This window comes from Choloepus didactylus, chromosome 15 (genome assembly GCF_015220235.1).
Source record: "Choloepus didactylus isolate mChoDid1 chromosome 15, mChoDid1.pri, whole genome shotgun sequence".
NCBI lineage: Eukaryota > Metazoa > Chordata > Mammalia > Pilosa > Megalonychidae > Choloepus > Choloepus didactylus.
Genome location: NC_051321.1, coordinates 50,819,245 through 50,842,946, shown reverse-complemented (window position 1 = coordinate 50,842,946; position 23,702 = coordinate 50,819,245). Strand labels below are relative to the sequence as shown.

General features: G+C 34.4%; 1 protein-coding gene across 7 annotated transcripts in view; it reads left to right on the top strand.

Annotated features, from left to right (window-relative positions):
* The window catches only part of PCDH15 (protocadherin related 15), a 1,822,477-nt gene that overhangs the window by 1,240,939 nt on the left and 557,836 nt on the right, over positions 1-23,702 (top strand). For all 7 annotated transcript variants that reach the window (XM_037804906.1, XM_037804907.1, XM_037804908.1 and 4 more), the window contains one exon: positions 20,434-20,553. In XM_037804906.1, the coding sequence (XP_037660834.1) occupies positions 20,434-20,553 (120 nt within the window). The remainder of the gene's footprint in view (positions 1-20,433; positions 20,554-23,702) is intronic.

Here is a 23,702-nt window from a genome sequence, read left to right as displayed (position 1 = left end):
TGAAGATTAAAGGCTAAGAAGAATGTGAAATGCATCCTATGTTACTGGACACATTCTAGGCACTGAGTAAACGGAATGGTGATGACAAGGAACTTCCTAATTATAATCAGCAATCTCTACTTCCTTAAATCATGCTTTCCAAATTATTAACTCTCAATTAAAATGCACCTAAATGTTTTTACAATGAACCTTTCTTTTTGCTGAAATGTTTTATTAAATTATGTTTATTGCTATATCATCTTATTTAGAATAATTGTATGCCACATGTCCATTCTAATTATATTGCTAGTACTCATAATTTTTAAACTAAGAAAAAATGGTTAGTCAAATATGGAAAAGACTAAATCTCATGTAACATTGTGGCTAATAAATATAGTTTAAAGCTCTATTCTATTTCAGTATATAACTTCATTAAGTCATATTTTAAAATTCCAAGCATCAAAAATTCATTTGCTACTCTTCAAACCTCGTGAGGTTAATAATCTTGAAAAACTCTTTTAATGTATCATGAAGGGACTCTTTAAAATGCCTTTTTATGACATAATAAATATAGAATGTAAAGTGGATTATAGAAGAAAGATGTAGCACCAGATTTGGATGGTAAAAAAAGCAAATGGTGATTATACATACATAGCCATAATACTCTTTCTATAGAATTCCCACACTTGTTCTTCATAAGCTCGTGAAAAATTCTAAAAAGTGATGAAGCACATCTTGCCTAACTACATATAGCAGTTGGAATAAAAGAAGATATTTCATATAAGCTGGTATCATTATGCTGGGTTAATTAGGTATTGTACTTTAAATGCTGTTGTTTATGTCCCCTGATTGTGTCCTTCAATAATACCTGTTAGTTAATATCCTCATTAATTAAAAAAATAATTGGGTTCTAAATATTTTAGATTTTTTGAAGGTTTAAGAGAATGATTAAAATGATTTTAATGATGATATCAATTAGCAGCAAGCAAAAGCTGTTCTTTAGCCAAGATAAACCATGAAAGAGCCTGAGAATCTCTTGCTCTCTCACAGTTTTTGCTCTCATCCACTCATTCTGTCTCCCTTGTTTAATTACTTGATTAAGAATTGGTTTACATGCATGCTATATTTATAAAAAATTAAATGAAATGTGAATGAATGAAACTCAGTTATCTTTAAAATATCATTTTGTTTGTAATAAATATGTTCAATTCTCAGACACTTTAATAGTGAAAATGATCAGGGATAGAAACTGTTTATAATCAAATTTTCAATTATTTCCACAAGATCAGAAATATTTAGACAAAAATAATATTTTAATAAAAATATCTTCTTTATACCATAATTTTTTGTTTAGTCCTCATGGTGTTTTTTTTAAAAAAACTTAATTTACAATCACTTTATATTTATAGAAAAATGAGCCGATAATACAGACAGTTTCCATAGACCCACTCATCCAGTTTCCCTATTTCTAACATCTTACCTTAGTATGGAACATTTGTAGCAACTCATTAACCAACATTGATGTGTTATTATTAATTAACGTCCATACATTATTCATATTTTCATAATTTTTACCTATTGTCCTTGTACAAAGATTGTTTCTCATTTTCAGTGTATGACATTTCCTCATAAGTTATGAATTTATTTGCACAGAAATATCACAAAAAATACCATGTTCTTCATAGTACTTCACTCAGGAGGAACACAATGTCAATTTATTCTAATAATACTGGTGATGATAGCCTTTTATAATTTTAGTAGCATTGTGTCTCCAGTTTTCTTCACTGTAAAGTATCAAATAATTATTTCATATTAAATAATAACTAATTAAAACTATTTCGTGAGGAACTACTTTAAGACTCTTTTTAAAATATCAATCTTTCACCCATTATTTTTATTTGTGATTTATAAAACAGTGATTTGTTAAAAATACATTGATGGAAATATTAAGTCATGGATAGTATATTTTCTTCCTTTCTCTTTGTCCTTTTAGCATTTGAGTACATTTTTAGGCCTCATGAATGAACTAGCAATCAAGATCTGATTACAGGTTAGCATTCTGAAATCTCGATGAATTTTGGAATTTATGAAATAATTTTCTTGCTGAGAACAAACCTGTTTTCAGTAGCAGTGATTATTTAATATGAATTTTCTAAAATGCAGGCACTGACACTGTTCATTATCACTAAGTTGAATTTCTTTCTCTTTCTATGAAATAACTCAAAATATTTTTCCTTGGGAACAAATGTAATTTATTGGTCCTGAAACACATGATCCAAATAGCATCCATTCAGATTATCTGTATTTTGGGGATTATATTATGAGGGTCAATATGCCAAATTGTATTTATTTGCACTTTTTTTTTTGTTTTGTCCCCAAAAGTTTATTATTAGGGAATTGTGAAATTTCTCTAATAATACATTGCACAGTACTTAAGAATTAACACTTTAAGGCCTGATAATTTGTGTTTTAGTGTTTATCATTTAATAGAAATTTAACACAAGGTGGGTAGTTCTCTTTGCCTAACATGTCTTAACTATAAAATAAATATAACAGCAAAAATAAATGCTATAAACATTCCTTGAGGATTAAAAGAGATGTTTGAAAATACTTAGTATAGGATTTTGGCCATCTTTTCTTGCAATTCATCCCTGCCTTGGAAATGTGATTTGGAATAGGGATATATCTGAAAACCAGGAAGATATCCAGACATTAAGTTAACAGAGATGATTTTGTAAACAAGCAGGAATTATTGGAACATTATTGAAATCTTAAGCTTTTTCTCACAATGTAGTGAAATTACATCTCTGAATCCATCTGATTTTAGCTTTCACTTTCTTAATGCAATTCTTTTAATTTTGTTCCATGCTTTTGCATTTTTTCTTGGTTGTTCATCTGTGTCCACTTAATATGTCTTTTTGAATATCTGTTCTTTTTTAATTTATTTATTTTTATTGAGATTGTTCACATACCATACAACTATCCGAAGATCCAAAGTGTACAATCAGTTGCCCACGGCACCACCATACAGCTGAGCATCCATCAACACAATTATTTTTTTCTTCAATTTTTAGAACATTTTCACTACTCCGGAAAAGAAATGAAGACAAAAAAAAAAAAAAAAAAGGGAAACTTACATTCTCCCATACCCGTAACCACGCACCCCCATTATTGATTCATAGTTTTGGTATAGTACCTTTGTTACTGTTGATTAAAGAATGTTAAAATGCTACTAACTATAATATATAGTTTGCAATACGTATATATTTTTTCCCTATATGCCTCTCTATCATTAACCTCTAGTTTTAGTGACATACATTTGTTCTAGTTCATGAGAGAGATTTCTAATATTTGTGTAGTTAATCACGGACATTGTCCACCGTAAGATTCACTGTTTTATACATTCCCATCTTTTAACCTCCAACTTTCCTTCTGGTGACATGCATGACTCTGAGCTTACCCTTTCCACCACCTTCACACACCTTTTAGCACTGTTAGTTATTCTCATTTCATGCTACCATTACCCCTGTCCATTTCCAAATATTTAAGCTCACCCTAATTGAACATTCTGCTCATAATAAGCAACCGCTCCCCATTCTTTAGCCTCATTCTGTATCCTGGTAACCTATATTTCATGTCTATGAGTTTACGTATTATAATTAGTTCATATCATTGAGACCCTGCAATATTTACCTTTATGTGTCTGTTTTATTTCACTCAATATAGTGCCCTCAAGGTTTCTTCATCAAACCATTTCTTTTAAGATAGTTTTGTTCAAACGCTATACTTTCCGTCCTAAGTAAACAATCGTTGGTTCCCCATATAGTCACGTATTTATGTATTGAGCACCATCACCACTCTTTATATAAGGACATTTCTTCCACAAAGACAGAAAAGGAGTCAAAGAAGGCAGAGAGGCAAAAGAAAAAGGCAAGAGAAAGAGAGAAAAACAAACAAACAAACAAAAGAACTTGATAGCTAGAAGGTGACAAAAGGAAAGACAGCATTAACCTAAAGTAGAATAAAGAGTCAGACATCACCAACACCTGGAGTTCCACACCCTTTCCCTATCCCCCTCCCCGCTTTTGCATTTAGCTTTGGTATATTGCTTTTGTTACATTAAAGGATGCATAATACAGTGTTTCTGTTAATTCTAGCCTCTAGTTTGCATTGATTGTATTTTCACCCCAATCCCACCCTATTTTTAACACCTTGCAATGTTGACATTCATTTGTTCTACCTCATGTAAAAACATATTTTTACCTTTTATTACAACCGTTGAGCACCCTAGGTTTCCCTGAGTTACACAGTCACAGTCTTTATCGTTCATCTTTTGTTCTGATGTCCCACATGATCCCAGCCTTCCTCTTTCAACCATATTCACAGTCATCTTTGTTCAGTGTACTTACATTGCTGTGTGAATATCTCCCAAAATTGTTTTCCAAACCTCTCACTCCTCTCTTTTCCTTTCTGTCTGCAGTGCTTCCTTTAGTGCTTCCTGTAGTGCAGGTTTCTTGTTCACAAACTCGGTTATTATCTGTTTGTCAGAGAATATTTTAAGCTTTCCCTCATATCTGAAGGATAGTTTTGCCAGATATAGGATTCTTGGTTGGTGGTTTTTCTCTTTCAGTATCTTAAATATATCACCCCACTTCCTTCTTGCCTCCATGGTTTCTATTGAGAAATCCACACATAGTCTTATCAAGCTTCCTTTGTATGTGATAGATCATTTCTCTCTTGCTGCTTTCAGGATTCTCTTTTTATCTTTGATGTTTGATAATCTGATTATTAAGTGTCTTGGCGTAGGCCTATTCAGATCTGTTCTGTTTGGGGTACGCTGCGCTTCTTGGATGTATAATTCTATGTTTTTCATAAGAGATAGGAAATTTTCATTGATTATTTCCTCCATTATTGCTTATGCCCGTTTTCCCTCCTCTTCTCCTTCTGGGACACCAATGACATGTAAATTCTTGCTTTTCATTTTGTCTTTCAGTTCCTGGAGATAATGCTTGTAACTTTCCATTCTTTTCTCTATCTGTTCTTTTGTATGTAGGCTTTCAGGTGCCTTGTTGTCCAGTTCCTGAGTGTTTTCTTCTGCCTCTTGAGATCTGCTATTGTATATTTCCAGTGTGTCTTTCATCTCTTGTGTTGTGCCTTTCATTTCTGTAAATTCTGCCAGTTGGTTTTTTGAACTTTCAATTTCTACCTTATGTACGTCCTGTGTTTTCATTATATGGTTCATCTCTTTTGCCATATCTTCCCTAAACTTTTTGAATTCAGTTATTATTAGTTGTTTCAATTCCTGCATCACAGTTGAAGTGCAAGTTTGTTCCCCTGACTGGGCCGTATCCTCATTTTTCTTGGTGTAGGTTGTAGTTTTCTGTTGTCTAGGCATGGTTTCCTTGGTTACCCCAATCAGGCCTCCCCAGACCAGAAGGAAGAAATATTCAGTATCCAGTTTCCCTGAGGGTGTGTCTTAGAAAATTGGTACACCCTCTGATGCCTCCGGTCACTGTGCTTTTCTGCCCAGCAGGTGGCGCCTGTTAGCCTATAATTCCTGACTGGTGTAAGTTCTGAAAGAAAGGCAGGTAGTAGAGCTGGGCCCCACCCCTTTCCTCTTAGAGAAGATAAATGCCCTAGGGGGAGGTCATTAGCATTTCAGTGGTCTCTCTCTGCCTGCGCTATACCCTTGTCTGGGTCACAGAACTAGGAACTGAAAATGGCTGAGGCTTTCTCCACTGAGTTGAAAAAGGAACAGAGCTAGTCCGATGCGACCCTCTGGCTCTCCAAGGTCAGTTGTCACCCAAAGCCTCTGTCTGCTTGTTGGGGATTCGTACTGTAGTGAGCAGATCACACTCGCTAATTAAAACCTCAGTTGGAGCTCAGCTGAGCTATATTCGCTTGCTGGGAGAAAGCTTCTCTCTGGCACCACAAGGCTTTGTAGCTCGGGCTGTGGGGGAGGGGTCTCTTGATTTGGAGCCGCAGTTTTTACTTTACAGATTTTATGCTGTGCTCTCAGGCATTTCTCCCAATTCAGGTTGGTGTATAATGAGTGGACGGTCACGTTTGTCCCCCTGCAGTTGTTCCGGATTATTTACTAGTTGTTTCTGTTTTTTTTTCAGTAGTTCCAGGGGAACTACTTAGCTTCCACTCCTCTCTATGCTGCTGAATATCTGTTCCTCTGAATATCTGTTCTTATCAGAATCATTCTGGTAGATATTAGAGCACAGATGATATCCATGATGAAGCATACCAGTAAGTTTCCATACATAGTTATGTATATTTTTTCACGAATTTTGTGTTTTCTATATTCAATTAGGTGATTGTTGTATGTAAATTAAATAAATAAATCTTTAGAAACCTTGCCTAACAGATTAGAACTTGCTGAGTATCATCAATTATTCAAGGAATAAAAATCACTGGATCTTCTTAGTCATTTCCACACATAATTTCATTGAATAGACAGCAATAGTATTTACTTAATCCACAGCACATAAAAGCATGTGAAGACAGGAATTAGATTAAGCTCTAGTTCCTCTTAATGAGCTCTGCTTCCTCTTTCAGGAGACACAGAATACTCTCTCTAGGAAGCAGAAGACAGTAAGGGAGCAAAAGAGAGAATGCGATTAAGGGAAGGGAAAGAAGTTCATATTAAAATATTTTCTACTTTAAGAATATAAGTGATAATCGATCTTTCATCTGTTTTAAAACATTCAAGTAGTCAACCATTGAAGAACGTTCAACTTTAATAAGCTCTTTATTAGGTCTATCTATCTATCTACCTACCTATCTACCTACCTACCTACCTATCCATCCTCAATTTAAGCCTAATTTCTCTTCAGTTTTTAGTAAAGATGAGTAGAGCTACGTATCACTCTAATAATCATTACTCCTTTCTATTACATTCAAGATACTTATCTACATGCATTTGCCCTGAATATTTTCTTCAGAAGAAGTTATCTTCATTATGAATCTTCTACTTTTCATGATAAAGAATGGAGTAAAGATTTTAAATAGTTATGTGCAAAAACTATATGGTAAAGGAAACATGAAGAATGAATGTAATACCTTTTTTTTCTCTTCAACTTCAATAAATTTTTGCAAGATGACCTCCACAGAATGTGAATTCAGAAATATACTATTTTCCATCAACTCTAGAAAGTTCTAGTATAAACTTCAAATTGATACTTGATTTTGAAAACTGCTTGAATAAATTGATTGTTATATTTAGGAGTTAATATAAAACCAACATAATGATCTTAGAAACAATAACTTGGCCTATAGTAAGCTTTCAATAAATAATCATAGTTTCAGAGATAATGTAGTTTTATCAATGTGAGACATTCTGAAGTTCTCACTGATGTTCAACTGATTACTGCCTGTTTATAAATTCATCTCCTCTTTTCATTTGTAGAGACCCCTTGGGCTTTCAGATCTATCACTATTTCCAAAGCATATTTTTAAGGCAGAATTGACTTAAAAGAAAAGATTGATGAAATAATTTTATCTGAGGAAGAGATTAAATGGTGAATCCTAATTGAAGGGTGAATGGATTCCAATTTGAAAAGATTATTATTATAGCATCTGATATTCAGACCAGACAGTATAATTGAAAAGAACCTGCAAGTGAGTGGATTATATAGAGATATAGTGTCTAATCATTTTAAATTAGGCCAGTATCTATAAATTTGAATTCAAGAATTTGCAACCCCTTGACTAAATGAAAATTGAGCCACTGTGAGTAATCTTTGAAGAATCATGGAGTAGAAGTATGATCAAAGTACCAGAATATTGTGTGGCCCTTTTGCAGTTAAACCAAGTACGTTCAAGAGTGCCACACAGCAGTATATGGATGTGGTGAGTTGGAATCTTGGAGGCTGAGTCCATACCTCTGCAGAATAAGATACTCAACTTTATTTGTTCACTGAAGAGAAACTGGCATCTGAAGTATGGATTCATACTGCACAATATATGAGAGATAAAAATAACAAAATTGTTAATTAAATATGGTAGGTGCCTGTAGCCTCACTAGTACTGATAATTTATACAGAATGTAACTTTTCGGTGGATAGGTTTTCTTTACAGACTAATTAATAAAAGAAGGCTGGCTAGTACACAGTAAATTTTAAAAAATGATATTGGGAATTGAAAAATAATTGTGTATTACTCTAATATAAACTGGTTTGTAATCTTGGTCCACTAAAGAATATACTCTCATTTGATAATGTCTACTGGTAGAACTTATAGTACTTACTATCCTTGATAGTGTTTCTGTCACTAAATCATTACCATATTATAAACCAAATCATTACCATACTATAAACTATAAACCAAATTTATATAAACTATAAGCCAAATATAGTGATTAATTGTATTTCAGCTTACTTAACGTCCTTGACTGCTCAGATATTCTCCTTTTTTTTGGGGGGGGGAGACAAAACAAAACATTTGAATCCTTGATTAAGTATTTAAGAAAATAAAATCTCATCAATTATTTTTTAACTCATCCCTTAGTTTAGACTTTTCTTGGGAAAGTTTCCAAAAATTGGTAACATTATCCTTTCGTATGCATTCTTTCCCAGTTGAAGTGATATTATTTTAGGTATTCTTATTAAATAAAAATATCCTTTTTTTCTGGACTCTAGATGGTTTCTCCTTAATCATTAAACTCTATCAGAAGGCATCAGTTTGGAACATGTATTTAAAACTATTTTAGATATTAAAAGTTATTTATTTTTGGCATTTTATTTTCTTTCAAAGTGTTTGTTTTCATGTAGAGATACCATATGGGACTCCAAAAAATATATGATAGGTAGAAATGTCAGGATATGATTGTTACCCACCAATCCAGGGACATTTGTGCCAGCAGTATTACCCAATCATCAAATATATACATTTAACACAATATTCTGATTTGTGAAGTGGCTTGCCCTTCTACCATTTTTCCTTCTCATTGCTTGTATTCAAAGTCAACAGTGCACCTCTTGCTTGCTGCTAAATATGACGTTGGTCTACCTGCATGTGCCTGTCATAACTGGGTCACATTATGGCTATTTTTTATTCATTGAAATTCTTCAGAAGATTTCCTTGTAGGAAAAGCAGCAAGAGTATGGGAAGAACCACACTTCACAGAGAACTGTGCATGTTTCTCTCCCCGGAAGCAAGGCAGGATAGTATGCTGGCACTGACCTACCAGAACCTCTGACTATCCTGTTGCTACTGAACAGCTTAATGAGGTAGTGGAAAATACCTCTAAAAGAAAGGTTGTCCAAGGTGCTAGGAAGAGGCAGGAGGAAGATGTTCCAATCCTGTGACAGATTTAGTGTATTAAACATGGGACGACACTGAGCAGTAGAGGTTAGAACATCATTCTGGGAAAGATGAGAAGAGCAGATTTTAAGGAGTTTCAAGACATGCATTTTTTAAAAGAGACCAAATAATGATTTTGACTGTTGATTATATTTTGGTTATCAGGCATGTTTTTATGTATGAGATACTGAAAAGCGAGTAGATAATTTGGGATAAATAGACAATATATACAGATTATATTTATAAACCCTCTTTCTTTAAGTTATTGAAAATGCTATTTCCCATAATGATTATGTGACTACTTGAACCTACTTCTGCCACCCATCATGTTTGTTCAACCATCCAAAGTCCTAGTTCAACTATCCTGTACATAGGCTCTATTCCTAATTATAGAGATTGAGGTTTTAGAGATTTAGGGGTTATTGATGAAATTGCACATAAAATTAGGACTGTCAATTATGAGAGGTTTCAGTCTCAGAGGATTAAAAACTACATATAAATAAGAGGAATTCATTGAGTTTCTACAGTATTTATATTTAAAGGATAAAATATCATTAAAATGCATTTTATTGAAACAAAATTATCACCAAAAAAAAAAAAAAAACACAGATCATAAGTTTTACCTCAGTGAAATTTGTAAAGTAAACAACTAAGTGTCACCAGAAGCCCGGTTAATAATGGAATTGTTATTCTTCAGAAGTCCACCTCTCCGAATCACTAAATTCCCCTCCAAGGGCCTGTTGACGTCTAACATCATTATTAATTTTGCTAGTTTTGAAAAATATTATAAATGGAATCATACAGCATGATTCTTTCTTGTGAGGCTTATGTTTCTCATCAATATGCTTGAGTTTCATCCACATGATTATTGTCACCGTAGTTTGTTTATTCTCATTATTCTATGGTATTCCACTGTATGAATATCCTCAATTTCTTTTTCCACTCTATTATTTATGGACATTAGAGTTGTTTACAATTGGGGCTAAAGAATTCATATATATGACATTTCGGTGCACATATGTGCATATTTCTGTTAAATATGTACAGCAGAATTTAAGAGGAAATGGTGAGTCATAGGAAGTATAAATGTTTGGAGTAGCATATATTGTCCAAAAATTTCCAAAGTGATTAGGTAAAGTTGCTTCCACCAGCAGTGTAACAGATTTCCATTACTCGACCTCCTGGAAAAAACTCAATATTTTCACTAATTAATTTTAGTCAACCTGGTGGGCATAAAGGAATATTTCATGGTATTTTTTTATTTAATTTTATTGAGATTGTTCACATACCATATAATTATCCAAAGATCCAAAATGTACAATCACTTGCCCATGGTACCATCATACAGCTGTGCATCCATCTCCACAATCAATTTTTTTTCAATTTTTAGAACATTTTCATTACTCCAGAAAAGAAACAAAGCCAAAAAAAGGAAACTCAAATCCTCCCATACCCCTAACCACCACCCCTCCATTATTGATTCATAGTATCAGTATAGTACATTTGTCACTGTTGATGAAAGAATGTTAAAATACTACCAACTGTAGTATATAGTTTATGATAGCTATATATTTTTTCCTATATGCCCCTCTATTATTGACTTCTGGTTATAGTGTCATACATTTGTTCTAGTTCATGAAAGAGATTTATAATATTTGTACAGTTAATCACAGACATTGCCCACCACAAGATTCACTGTTTTATACATTCCCATCTTTTAACCTCCAACTTTCCTTCTGGTGACATATGTGACTGAGCTTACCCTTTCCACCACATTCACAGACCATTCAGCACTGTTATTCTCACACCATGCTACCATCACCTCTGTCCATTTCCAAATGTTTAAATTCACCCTAGTTGAACATTCTGCTCATAATAAGCAACCACTCCCCATTCTTTAGCCTTGTTCTATATCCTGTTAACTTATATTTCATGTCTATGAATTTACATATTATAATTAGTTCATATCAGTGAGACCCTGCAATATTTGTCCTTATGTGCCTCATTTCACTTAATATAGTTAATGAAGAAACCCATTTTTTTTCCTTTAAGACAGTTTTGTTCACCCACCATTTATTCCGTCCTAAGTAAACAATCAGTGGTTCCCTGTACAGTCATGTATTTATGTATTCACCACCATCATCACTATGTATATAAGGACGTCTCTGTTTTTACCACAAAGAAGGAGGAAGAGTCAAAGAAGGTAGAGAGACAAAAGAAAAAGAAAAAGGAAAGAAAAAGCAACAACAACAACAAAAAACACATGACAGCTAGGAAGCAACAAAAGGAAAGATAGAATGAAACTAAAGTAGAATAAAGAGTCAGACAACATCACCAATGCCACGAGTCCCATACCCCTCCCTTTTGTCCCCCTCTTATATGCATTTAACTTTGGTATATTGCTTTTGTTACATTAAAGAATCATAATACAATGTTTCTGTTAACTATAGTCTCTAGTTTGCATTGATTGTATTTTTCCCCCAATACCACCCTATTTTTAACACCTCACAGGGTTGACATTCATTTATTCTCCCTCATGTAAACACATGTGTACATTTCATCACAATTGTTAATCACTCTAGGTTTCACTGAGTTATAGAGTCCCAGTCTTTATCTTTCCTCTTTCCTTCTGGTGTCCCACATGCTCCTAACTATCCTCTTTCATTAACCATACTCACAGTCATCTTTGTTCAGTATACTTACATTGCTGTGCTACCATCACCCAAAATTGTGCTCCAAACATCTCACTTCTGTCTTTTCCTCTATCTCTGTAGTGCTCCCTTTAGTATTTCCTATAGAGCAGGTATCTTGTTCACAAATTCTCCCATTGTTTGTCAGAGAATATTGTTAACTCTCCCTCATATTTGAAGGACAGTTTTGCACATATAGGATTCTTGGTTGGTGGTTTTTCTCTTTCAGTATCTTAAATATATCACACCACTTCCTTCTTGCCTCCATGGTTTCTACTGAGAAATCTGCACATAGTCTTATGAAGCTTCCTTTGTATGTGATAGATCAGTTTTCTCTTGCTGCTTTCAGGATTCTCTCTTTGTCTTTGACATTTGGTAGTCTGATTATTAAGTGTCTTGGTGTAGGTCTATTCATATCTATTCTGTTTGGAGTATGCTGCAGTTCTTAGATCCTTAATTTTATGTCTTTCATAGGAGATGGGAAATTTTCATTGATTATTTCCTCTATTATTGCTTCGGCCCCTTTTCCCTTGTCTTCTCCTTTTGGGACACCCATGACGTGTACATTCATGTATTTCATGTTGTCATTCAATTCCCTGTGTGATGTTGCTCATATATTTCCATTCTTTTCCCTGTCTTTTCTTTTATGTGTAGGCTTTCAGGTGCCTTGTTCTGCAGTTCCTGAGTGTTTTCTTCTGCCTCTTGAGATCTGCTGTTGTATGTCTCCATTGTGTCTTTCAGCACTTGTGTAGTGCCTTTCATTTCCATAGATTTTGCCAGTTGTTTTTTCAAACTTTTCGATTTCTACTTTATGTTCACCCAGTGTTTTCATTATATCCTTCATCTCTTTGGCCATATCTTCCCTAAACTTGTTGAATTGATTTAGCATTAGTTGTTTCAATTCCTGTATCTCAGTTGAAGTGTAAGTTTGTTCCTTTGACTGGGCCTTATCTTCATTTTTCTTAATGTAGGTTGCAGTGTTCTGTTTTCTAGGCATCTGGTTTCCTTGGTTACCCCAAGAAGATTTTCCCAGACCAGAACGGGCTCAGGTCTCAGAAGGGGACATTATTTAGTATCAGGTCTCCCTGAGGGTGTGTGTTAGAAGATTGAAGAAAGAATGTTAAGGCCTATGAGGCCTCTAACTGCTGTGCTTTTCCTAACCTGCCCAGCAGATGATGCCTGTCAGTCTGTCGCTTCTGACTGATGTAAGGAGGTGTGGCCCCCTTAGTTTGTGTTTTGGCTGTTTTCCCCCAGGTCTGGGGTCTGGTTCTCGTGGAAGGCCAGTAATAGAGTTGGGCACTACCTCCTTCTTTTTAGGGAACATACACCCCTTAGGGAGTTATCATCTGCATTTAAATAGGTTCTTTGTCTTTCTGACTCTGCTGTCTCCATCCTTGTCTGGGTCAGAGCATTGAGAACTGAAAACGGCTGAGGTTTTCTCCACTGGGCCCCTCATGTTGAGAGTGAGAAAAAGGGACAGAAAGCCCCCTTTCATAGCCAGTCTACATGCCCCCAATTTCACTTGTAGGCCAGAGGTAACATCTGGTCTTCTGGGCTCCCCCTCCCAGGGCAGATGAGTCTTCTGGTTCTTAAGGTCAGTCATTACTAAAAGCCTCTGACTCCTTGTTGGGGAATTGTAGCTTGTATTCAGCAGTCCACATTTGTTCATTAAAACCTCAGTTGGAGCTGGACTGAGGTTTATTTGCTTGTTCAGAGAGTGTTGCTTTCTACCACAGCAAGGTTTTGCTGTTCAGCCTGCTGTGAGGGGATGGAGCTCCTGGCACATTTCCACAGCTTTTACTTACAGATTTTATGCTGCAGTCCCAGGCATGCCTCCCAATCCAACTTGCTGTACGATATGTGGACATTCACGGTTGTCCCCCAGCAGTTATTCCAGATTATTTACTAGTTGTTCCTGTTTTTTTTTCAATTAGTTGTTCCAGGGGGTCTAACTAACTTCCACTCCTCTCTATGCCACCATCTTGCCACCTAACCTCATGGTATCTTAGTTAAGATTTTCCTGATGTCTGTTAAATGTGTGCATTTTTCACATGTTTATTAGCCATTAGAATATAATCTTTTTTATAAATTTCCTATTCAAATGTCATTTTCTGTTGTGTTTTCTGTCTTTTCCTTACTGAATTATAGGAGTTCTTTGTATATTCTGGACATGAACTCTTTGTTGAATATATATACTATAAATATCTCTACCTGTTGTGTAACTTGCATTTTACACTTTCTTTTAAGTGTCAAGAATAGAAATTCTTACTTTTTTTTGTAGTCCAGTTTGTCAATCTTTCCTTTTCATTTTGTGGTCTGTATGCCTCATTTAATAAATCTTTGTTTACTGTAGTATCATGAAGATATTATCTTATGGTTTCTTTTAGAAAATTTATCTTATCATTTACATTTTCATTAATAATTTACAATGAAACTTAATTTTAAGTACAGTATAAGTAGGACTCGACATTGATTTTTTTTTTTTCCATTTGGATATCTAATTGACCCAGTACTATTTGTTGAAAATGCATCATATCCCCATTGCACTGTAGTGTTGTTGTTTTATGAATAGTCATTGTTCCAGTTTGTCAATGCTGATGTTTCACAAAACACCAGAAATGGATTGGCTTTTATAAAGGGGGTTTATTTCATTGCACAGGTGCAGTCTTAAGGCCATTTAGTGTTCAAGATAAGGCATCAACAATAGGGTACCTTCACTGAAGGATGGCTGATGGTGCCTGAAAATCTCTGTTAGCTGGGAAGGCACGTGGCTGGTGTGTGATGATCCCAGATTTGTTCCAGCTCCTCTCAGCTCCTGTGTGCCCTTTGATATGTTGCTTTTGGGATGTTTTGTCCTCTCTTAGCTTCTCTGGAGCAAACTCTGGGCTAGCCTAAGTCTTCTTTCAAAGGCCAACTCCAAAGTGTCTATCTCAGCTTCAGCTCTCTCCAAAATGTCACTCTCAGATGCTCTCTAGTCCAACTGTCTGTGAATTCCTTTATACCACTCCAGTGATCCAATTAATACCCACCCTGAATGGGTGGGGTAACACCTCCATGGAAATTATCCAATCATATCTTTCATTCACAGTTGATTGAGTCACATCTCCATGGAAACACTCAATCAAAGGATTCCAATCTAATCAACACTAATACTTCTACCCCCACAAGATTGCATCAAAGAACATGGCATTTTGGGGGACATAATGCATCCAAACCAGCACAGTATCTTATCTTTGTGGGTTGTTACTGGACAGGAAATAGTATTCAGTTGGCATATTTTTCTATTCTCTAGACCAATTCACACTGTTTCAATTTCTATAGCTTTAAATGAAGTCTTGGAAGTTGTAGTGTAAGTAAGTCTTCCAACTTATTTCTTCTCTTCTATGCTAGGTCATCTACGTAGCATACATGTTCATATGTATTTTAGACAGCTTATACATTTCCATGATAATCAAAACATATAAATAAATTTGGGAAGATGTGACATCTTTACTATATTCAATCTGTGGTTCATAAGATATCAGTCAACTGAGACCTGCTTTCCTTTTGGATTCAGTTTCTAATTTCTCTTGCTATTGGCATTTCTTTGAGATATTTACTTTTTTTTGCTCATGATGTTCTTTAGCTCTTTATATTTGCATTTGTCTTTATATTATATTTTCCAATAGCTGTGTCAAATCATCTGTGAAGGAAAAGCATAAACTAAATAAGCAACTGACACTCCAGGCAGGTGTCCAAGCTATTCATCATTGCATGCACAGGATGCACTTCAGAAAACCAAATTTGTATTTCAGAAGCTTGTTGAAATTTTAAATAACACAGAACATGGCCATCTGCATGGCAGATGTGCCTGGAAATTGTGAATAATAATGTAAGGGATAACAGATTATAATAGACACACTGACTGTTATGTGAGGATTTTCAAACCCACATAATATTCAGAAATTCAGAAAGCACTAATGTACCATGTCTCCTTTAATGAAAATAAGTAACTTTAAATCCAGGGGTGGGTAGTGTGTGTGTGTGTGTGTGTGTGTGTGTGTGTGTGTGTGTGTGTGTGTGTGTAAACACATCTATACATATTCTTGTTGAGTATATACCTGAAGGAAATGAAGGAAATAAAACACTGAAATCTACTTTATTAAAAAAAAAAAAGGATATTCCATCTCTCTTCTGCTTGTTTGCATCTAGTACAGGCTTTTCTATTGAAGATGTTTTTATTCTTGCCAGACCTCCACTATCAGCATATAAAGCCTTATCTCTTTTCTCTGTTGTTTCTTTTATATTAGCTTTAAAAATTCCAAACCCTAGCCCGTATCTGAACATGTCCTCCATTAGATCATAGACAAATCCATGCAGTCCCATCACTGATCCATTTTAGCATTCCATTCTTCATAAGTACATCTGTGAGCAGATACTTGTTTCTTCTGGTAGTATAAATAAGCAGAAAGAATCTGTGCTAAGATATTTGGCATAAGCATATAACTATGAGAAAGCAAAACTCACTAGTCTAAGCAGGCACCAAACCAATATACTTGTCTTCTTTACCAATCCTCCAACTTCAACTAAATACTACATTCTCAATGTTATGGGAAGAGTATTTAATTTTAAATGAAATTGTAGACAGAGATGGAACCATGGATAAAACAGGTTGCTGAATTTACTATAGTAGCATTAATACTTTCCATTTAATTTTCAAGGAACCTAAAAAATAATTGTAAAATCCCTTTTAAAAAAAGAACATAAAATTCCATTTAGAGAGCCATTCATAATCTCTATAAGGTATGATTATATAAAACATATGCTTTTTTTCTCTCTCTTCCCATAGCTAGACAATTGCTTCCGTTTTATTTTTCCACTCAAGGATATCAACTAGTAGAATTTATTATAGAATCATATTTCTACTTGCAATTTAAAAGAGTAATAAAAATACAGTTATATAAATTCTATTGGAGAAAATTATGCGGGTCATACAAAATAAGCTGAAATCCTAAAATGAAAGGGATTCAATGGAATTACCTTTTGGATTATGTTTAAATGGTGGCCATAAACAAATACATAGCAAGCCCTTCTTCCTGGGGCTCTTTCTGGGTTTTTTCATCAAATGTCTTAGTTTCCCAGATGGTAAAACACGTACCATAAAATGTGTTTGTTTAAGCAATAGGAATGGTTTTGAGGCTAGGAGAAGTCCAAAATTGAGGCTTCAGCAAGGTAATGCTCTCTCCCCAAACACTGTGACAATCTGGGGCTGGCTGCCCGAGATCCTTTGGTCCTTGTGTTTTCTGACAGTGACAGTACACATGGCAATGCACATGGCAGTGCCCTCTCCTTTCTCTTCTTGGTTCTGTTGATTTCCAGCTTCTATTCACTGGCTTTCTCTTCATAAAGCCTCTGTTACCGTTTGAAAACATGGCTCTAAATAGTTAGGTCCTCCTGATTCTGCATTAAACAGAGAAACAAGTCTCTGCTTGGTGAGAAGGTGAGTTTACTGAAGATGCATCAACAAGGAACTGGAGGGAAAAAAAAAAGCTTTCCAAAACCAGGTCAGAGCGAGAAGAATTATTTGGGCTTTTATAACCCCAAACAGACAAAGAAATGGCCAGAAGCCAGAAGAAAGCAGGAAGGAAAAAAAAAAAAATGAAGAGAGAAAGTTGTTTGGTCAGCACTTTCTTGTTATCTTCAGGTCCTCCCCTCATTCAGGCTTGTTTTTCAAGGTCCTGATTATGAGACCATATGGTTACATCCCTTATCTTACTGCAGGCAATGCTGGGAAAGTTCCTGGGAGCAGAGAATAAGTTTTTGTTGTTGAGATTAGAGCAACAGCAAGTTATTTTAACAAGGGCTTTTCATGGTCAGAATAACTCAAAGCTGCTTGAGTGAAGTGATCTTAATAAACAGTTTTTTTTTTCCCCTCTATTGGCTATTAAAGACTATACTAACCATTTTCCAGCTAAAGAATTATATTGAATATTTTCTACTTATCCAGCTATCACCTCCAGTAATAGAATTAAGGCCCAACCTCGTTCAGTTGGACCACACCCTACTAAAAATAACATCTTCAAATATTTACAATGATGTCACACAGGAATTCATTAAGATTAAGAACATGTTTCTTTCTGAGGTGCAAAATTCATCCTACCATATCCATACTGAGTGTAATTTTTTAAAAGACAACTAAAGAAATACAATGTAGGGTTTATTTTAAATATCTAAGTATTAGTAAATCATCCTATTCAAAAATAGGTTTCTAAATGTTAAAAAAAGTACAAAAACCTAAGGCATGAATTACTGTGTCAGTGGGAAGAAGTAAAACACTAATTGATGAGAATATATTAAGGCACATAGCCTTAGCCCTACAAACTTATGTTGCATTTAAATTTTTAAAAAATATTTGTACAGCTGGAGAAAATATGGAACTATTTTATAGTCTGTCTTTGAATTTGCAAATATGTCTTTGATTTTCAAATATTATATTGTAAGAAGTAAAGTCTTCAAATTATGTATCACATTCAGCTTCTGTCATATAATTTTTTTTTCTGGAAATTTAATCCTGAATAAGACTGTAAAAAATTAGGTTTGTTGTTTAGGTTTGGAGAATATTATGCTTTTATTTTCTCCTTAATTCAAATAGTTCCTTTTCATAACAATTGCCATTCTACTATTTAGCCAAATCATTAAGATGGTTTCATTTACATTTTGAATTCCTGGACTCAAAGGCCAAATTCTTTCTTTTTCTTTCTTTCCTTCTTTCTTTCTTTCTTTCTTTCTTTCTTTCTTTCTTTCTTTCTTTCTTTCTTTCTTTCTCTCTCTCTCTCTCTCTCTCTCTCTCTCTCTCTCTCTCTCTCTCTCTCTCTTTCTTTCTTTTTTACATTGATAACAATTCAAACATCATGTATGGTCAAAATGAATTCTTATTACCAGACTAGCATGAAGAAAACTGTCAATTTAATTTTACATAATTTAAATTTTCAAAAGAAAATGTCATTGCAGTATTCTCATATTATTATTGTTATTATTTTATATTTTAATAACCGTGATATGTAATCACTGATATAGGTTCCAGGTTTTCATAATGTAATATAAATGTTCCATCAAAACAATTCTGTTCTCCAATTTAAAAAAATATTTGTTAATAATGAAAATAAAATTGATTTTAGTAATGAGTTGATCTTTTAAATAACATTGTCTTCCTGTCTCATTATGGAAAATATATTCATGGGACTCAGTCCCCGCTGTCACCTGAGAGAGGCATGTACTCCCCAGTTTGCCACCATTCTGATCAGGTTTGCTTCATTCATTTGCATTAACTGATGGATCCTCGTAGGCTTTTGGGTTTGTAGCCCCTGAAATTAGAAGTTCATGAGATAACTTTTGTTTTCCACCTACTATAACTCCAGAAGGGATTCCATTCAAAAATCAGCAGAACAAATCCCAGAACAAAATTTAAGTCTCTGCTCTACAAAGGCGCATAACCTATGTTCACTGCTAAACTGTATTTATTTATAGAGACAATGCATATTAAGGAAGTAAAATATAAAATGCAAGCCCACAATAAAGGCACTGTAATCTGATTTGGATTGGGGAATGCTCTGCCTGGGAATGCCTTAGGAGTAGATACTATCTAAATAAGTTGGGAATTTGACTAATAGGTAGGATTCCAGCTCAAGCTTGAGAACTGGAAGGAAGGATTGAGGAAAATGTTTCTGTATGTAGGAAAAGATTGTGCAAAGACTAACAGGTAAGAGAAAATAACTGATTCTGTGGAGGAGCTCAGTAAGAAATAAGGCTGGACCTATAGCCAAAATGTTAAATCATGGTCATTTATACAACATTAAGTTCTTTTGCTCTGTTTTTTTAATTCTAAATGAAAAGATGTGGCTGTCTCTCCTATTCTTGTCAGATGGCTGGTTTCTACTCAGCTAATATTACAAGCCCTGAAGAAATTCCCCATCCTCTCTCCCCTCTGGTACACAGGGCATCTCTTGTCCCCAAATTCTTCTCTTTCCTCAGACTTGCCGTTTGCATATAACTACCAGCTTAGATTTCATTGCTCTCTCTGAGGTGGGTTTTGAATTTAAAATAAAGAAACTAACTTCTTTGTACCATTTAAATTCTAGCTTTTGGTAACTTAATGCATCAAGTGTTTTTAAGGAGAAGCAACAGATGCATTTTCTCCACAGGCATTAAGATACTAATGGTTATAAATGTGCTTCACACTGAATCAGGTCCTTCTATTTCTACATTCAAAGCAAAGACCATGAAGTTGCAAATTTCAGGCTTTATAAGAGCTCCTGTGGAAGGTTTGCACATGTTCTTTTGAAACACTTCAGGTTTATGGTTGTCGGCTGCTGCTTACTCTCCTCTTTGTAATAAAGGATGGTTTTTGTGCTGGAACACTTTTGGCAAGCAGTTGATGAAATAACAGCTGACAGTTTTTCTTTTACTTTCCTTTCAGCTCACACCAGTTGGCACCATGATATTTACAGGGTTTTCAGGAGACAATGGAGCTACAGACATAGATGATGGCCCAAATGGACAGATAGAATACGTTATTCAATATAATCCAGATGATCCGGTATGTAAATACCTACTTGGTTTCACTAAGAGGAATAAAAGTAATATTTATTTCAACTGATATTTATTATATTTTTCAATTTTACCTCCTTGAAACCATAGTTGTAATTATACTATTATTAAAAATTGTCTCAATATTGTATTACTCTGTTTTAATAGTTGTGCTGTAGTTTTTTGTTTTGCTTTCATTGTGTTTTTTTTTTTTTATTAACACTCTACATACATTGAGCAACAGCTTTCCCTTTCTTCTCCTCCAATCCCCTGAGCACCTTTAATCTACTTTCTGCCTTAAGGATTTGCTATTTCTAGATATTTCATGTAAAGTGAAATTATACGGTGTATGTTCTTATGTGCCTTGCTCATATCACCCAGCATAATGTTCTGAAGTTTCATACAAATTTGTACTGTTGTTTTAAAAATAATTTATTAGTGGATTTTGTAGATAAAAAACTTGAAATATGTTTATAGGCACAATATTTTTACTAAATTCCCATTGTGTTTATGATTTCCTAAGTATTTTAAATGTAACATTGAAATTGTTATAACCAGTGTGATACACATGCTTTATGGAACTTGCAAATAAATACCACCACCACTCTCTCTCCACATGCACATTTCTGATGATGACAAGCCCCCCAAATCCTAGAATCCCACCAAATGGATCCTAAAATAAAGTAGAGGTCAAATCCTCTACCTTTGGATGCTTTTTTTTTTTTTTTTTTTTTTTTTTTGCATTAGGCTAGGGGATTTGACATTGTTTTTTTAAGCTTTGAAATAATTTCCTCCAATGAAATATAAATTAGAATCTTTGGCTGCAGCTATAGCTGGATGCCCTTCCTGTCAAAATCCCTTTTTTCTTTTCCCAAAGCAGCTTCTTGAATGCTGTATGCTCCCCAAACCATAGTTTTAAAATCAATTAAGGGAGTGTTCTAATTTAATGCTTCTCTATTATATTTAATATTAGGAATGTGAAAGATGGTGAAGTTAACATTATGTCTTTATTTTAACCTTTCATATTTTTATATAAGCTTCTAACAAAGCAAATAAACAAAAAACAAACAATAAACAAAATTCGTCTGCTGAGAGCATGTAATAAGCTCCACCCCACAAATTTATTGTGAGAATTAAGTGAATCGTGAATGCATGTTCTCATTTTATTCTCACAATCAGTTAATTAGCAGTAGTATCTCTGTTGGATAGGTGAGAAAACGGGCACACAAGTGAAGTGGTTTGCCTGATATTCCAGATGTGATATTCATGTCTGCAGAGTCAGGACTCTAACATAGTTCAGTTTCACAGCAGCGTGCACCCTAATATTCCTCTCTTGTGTTCTAAAGAAATAGTTGTACCTGTGGTAAAATTTTAAAAAAAGTTGGAGAATAAGAATTTTTTTGAAAAAGGAAAAATAAAAAGCCTATGGGAAGAGCAGAGTGAAGGGAAGGATTTTTGTTTGTTTTGGGTCTCCAAATGTTTGTAGAAGAAACAATGTTACCAAAAAATGGGGAGATAATGAGAATGTGACAGAGAAGAGGGATGATGTGTATGATAGGATTACACAGAGATGGAGTGGAAAGGATCAAAGATACAGCAGAGCAGAAAAGAGCAAGAGAAGCATGTTTTCCTTAAAAGTAAAAATAGACCCTGAATAAACAGTGTATCTCTAAGTCATTTATTTTATTTACTATTTGGTTTTCTTTAAGAATTTATTATACATGTGTACCATGTCTGTCGTTTACATTTTATGAAAGTCATTTCCTAATCTTTACTCCCAGCTGTAGAAAAGAAACCTCCCAACAAGTATAGAATTGTCAGGCCATGTATTTTAGTGAAATATGGAAATATGTATTACATTGTATAAAAAAACAAGCCTACTCAAGGTTAAGATATAATATGAGACAAATGTACTACCTAGAAGCTATTTTTAGAAGTTTTGTAGGCTGAAATTCCTTTTTAACTGTGTAGTAAGTCCTTCAGAACATTTTCCTCTTTCAGGGATTTGTAAGCTTCGCATCAAATATAATATGTACCTTTTACTACCTATTAAAGGGATAAGCCTGTCAGCCACATGCAGTTCCCAAATTACAAAAAAAGAAAAATGTAGGTTAGAAGGCCAGCACTCCAGTGGAATAAATAAAAAAGTACTCTGGGTGTGGTCTTAAAGCAGAAGAAAGAAAAACACACTTAACTTAGGCTGTATTGAAGGAGAAAGCATCAACCAAGTCATCCTTAGGGAGAGAATCCATCTTTAACTATCACATAAACTTAGTTTAAAGCATAGTACCAGATTCTTGTAAGATTTTTATGAGAGAAATACCTGATGATTTTAACATTCTACCACTGTTAAATCTATGAAAATTCTGCATATAGTAATAGCATCAGAATAGTCTGCTTATTCTTGAGTTCAAAAGAAAATTATATGTACAATGAACATATTAATTAGCCTGAATATATGGCTATCTCTGTTTTTTTGTAATCACAAGTACATTTTCCTTCAAATTAGTCTCACCGTCTTAGTTTGTCAGACTGCTATGACGAATATGACACAATGGAATGGGAATTTATTGACTTACAGTTTCACAGGCCAGAAGTCTAAATCAAGGCATTAGCTAGAAAGTTTGCTTTTTCCCAGGGTGGTATAGTATTCTGGCTGGCTGGCAATACTTGTGTTTCTTAGCTTTCCCATCACATGACAATGTCTTCTCCTTTCTCTTCTGGGTTCACGCTGATTACTGGCTTCTGTTTTTTCCCCAGGGCTTTCTTTCACTATGCCTGAATTTCTTCTGTTTATAAAGGATACCAGTAATCAGACTAAGACCCAACCTTACTCAGTTAGTTAATTTAAATTAACGTCTTCAAGAGATCCTATTTACAAGGGTTTATACCTACAGGGATGTGGATTAAGAATATGCTAAATTGGAGGACATGATTTAATCTGCCACACTTGCAATCTCTTGAAGAGTAGAAAGTGTAGATTGGCTGTTTTACTTAAAAATCCATTTTTTTTTTTTTCTTTTTCCTACCTGATGCTAAATTATTCATTAGCATTAAGAAATGTGTGATGTAACCTGGAGTTTCAGTTTTTGTTTGGACACAAATTATTTTTAAGAAAAGTTCCAAGCTAATATCTAAAATCCAAGCTAATATCTAAAA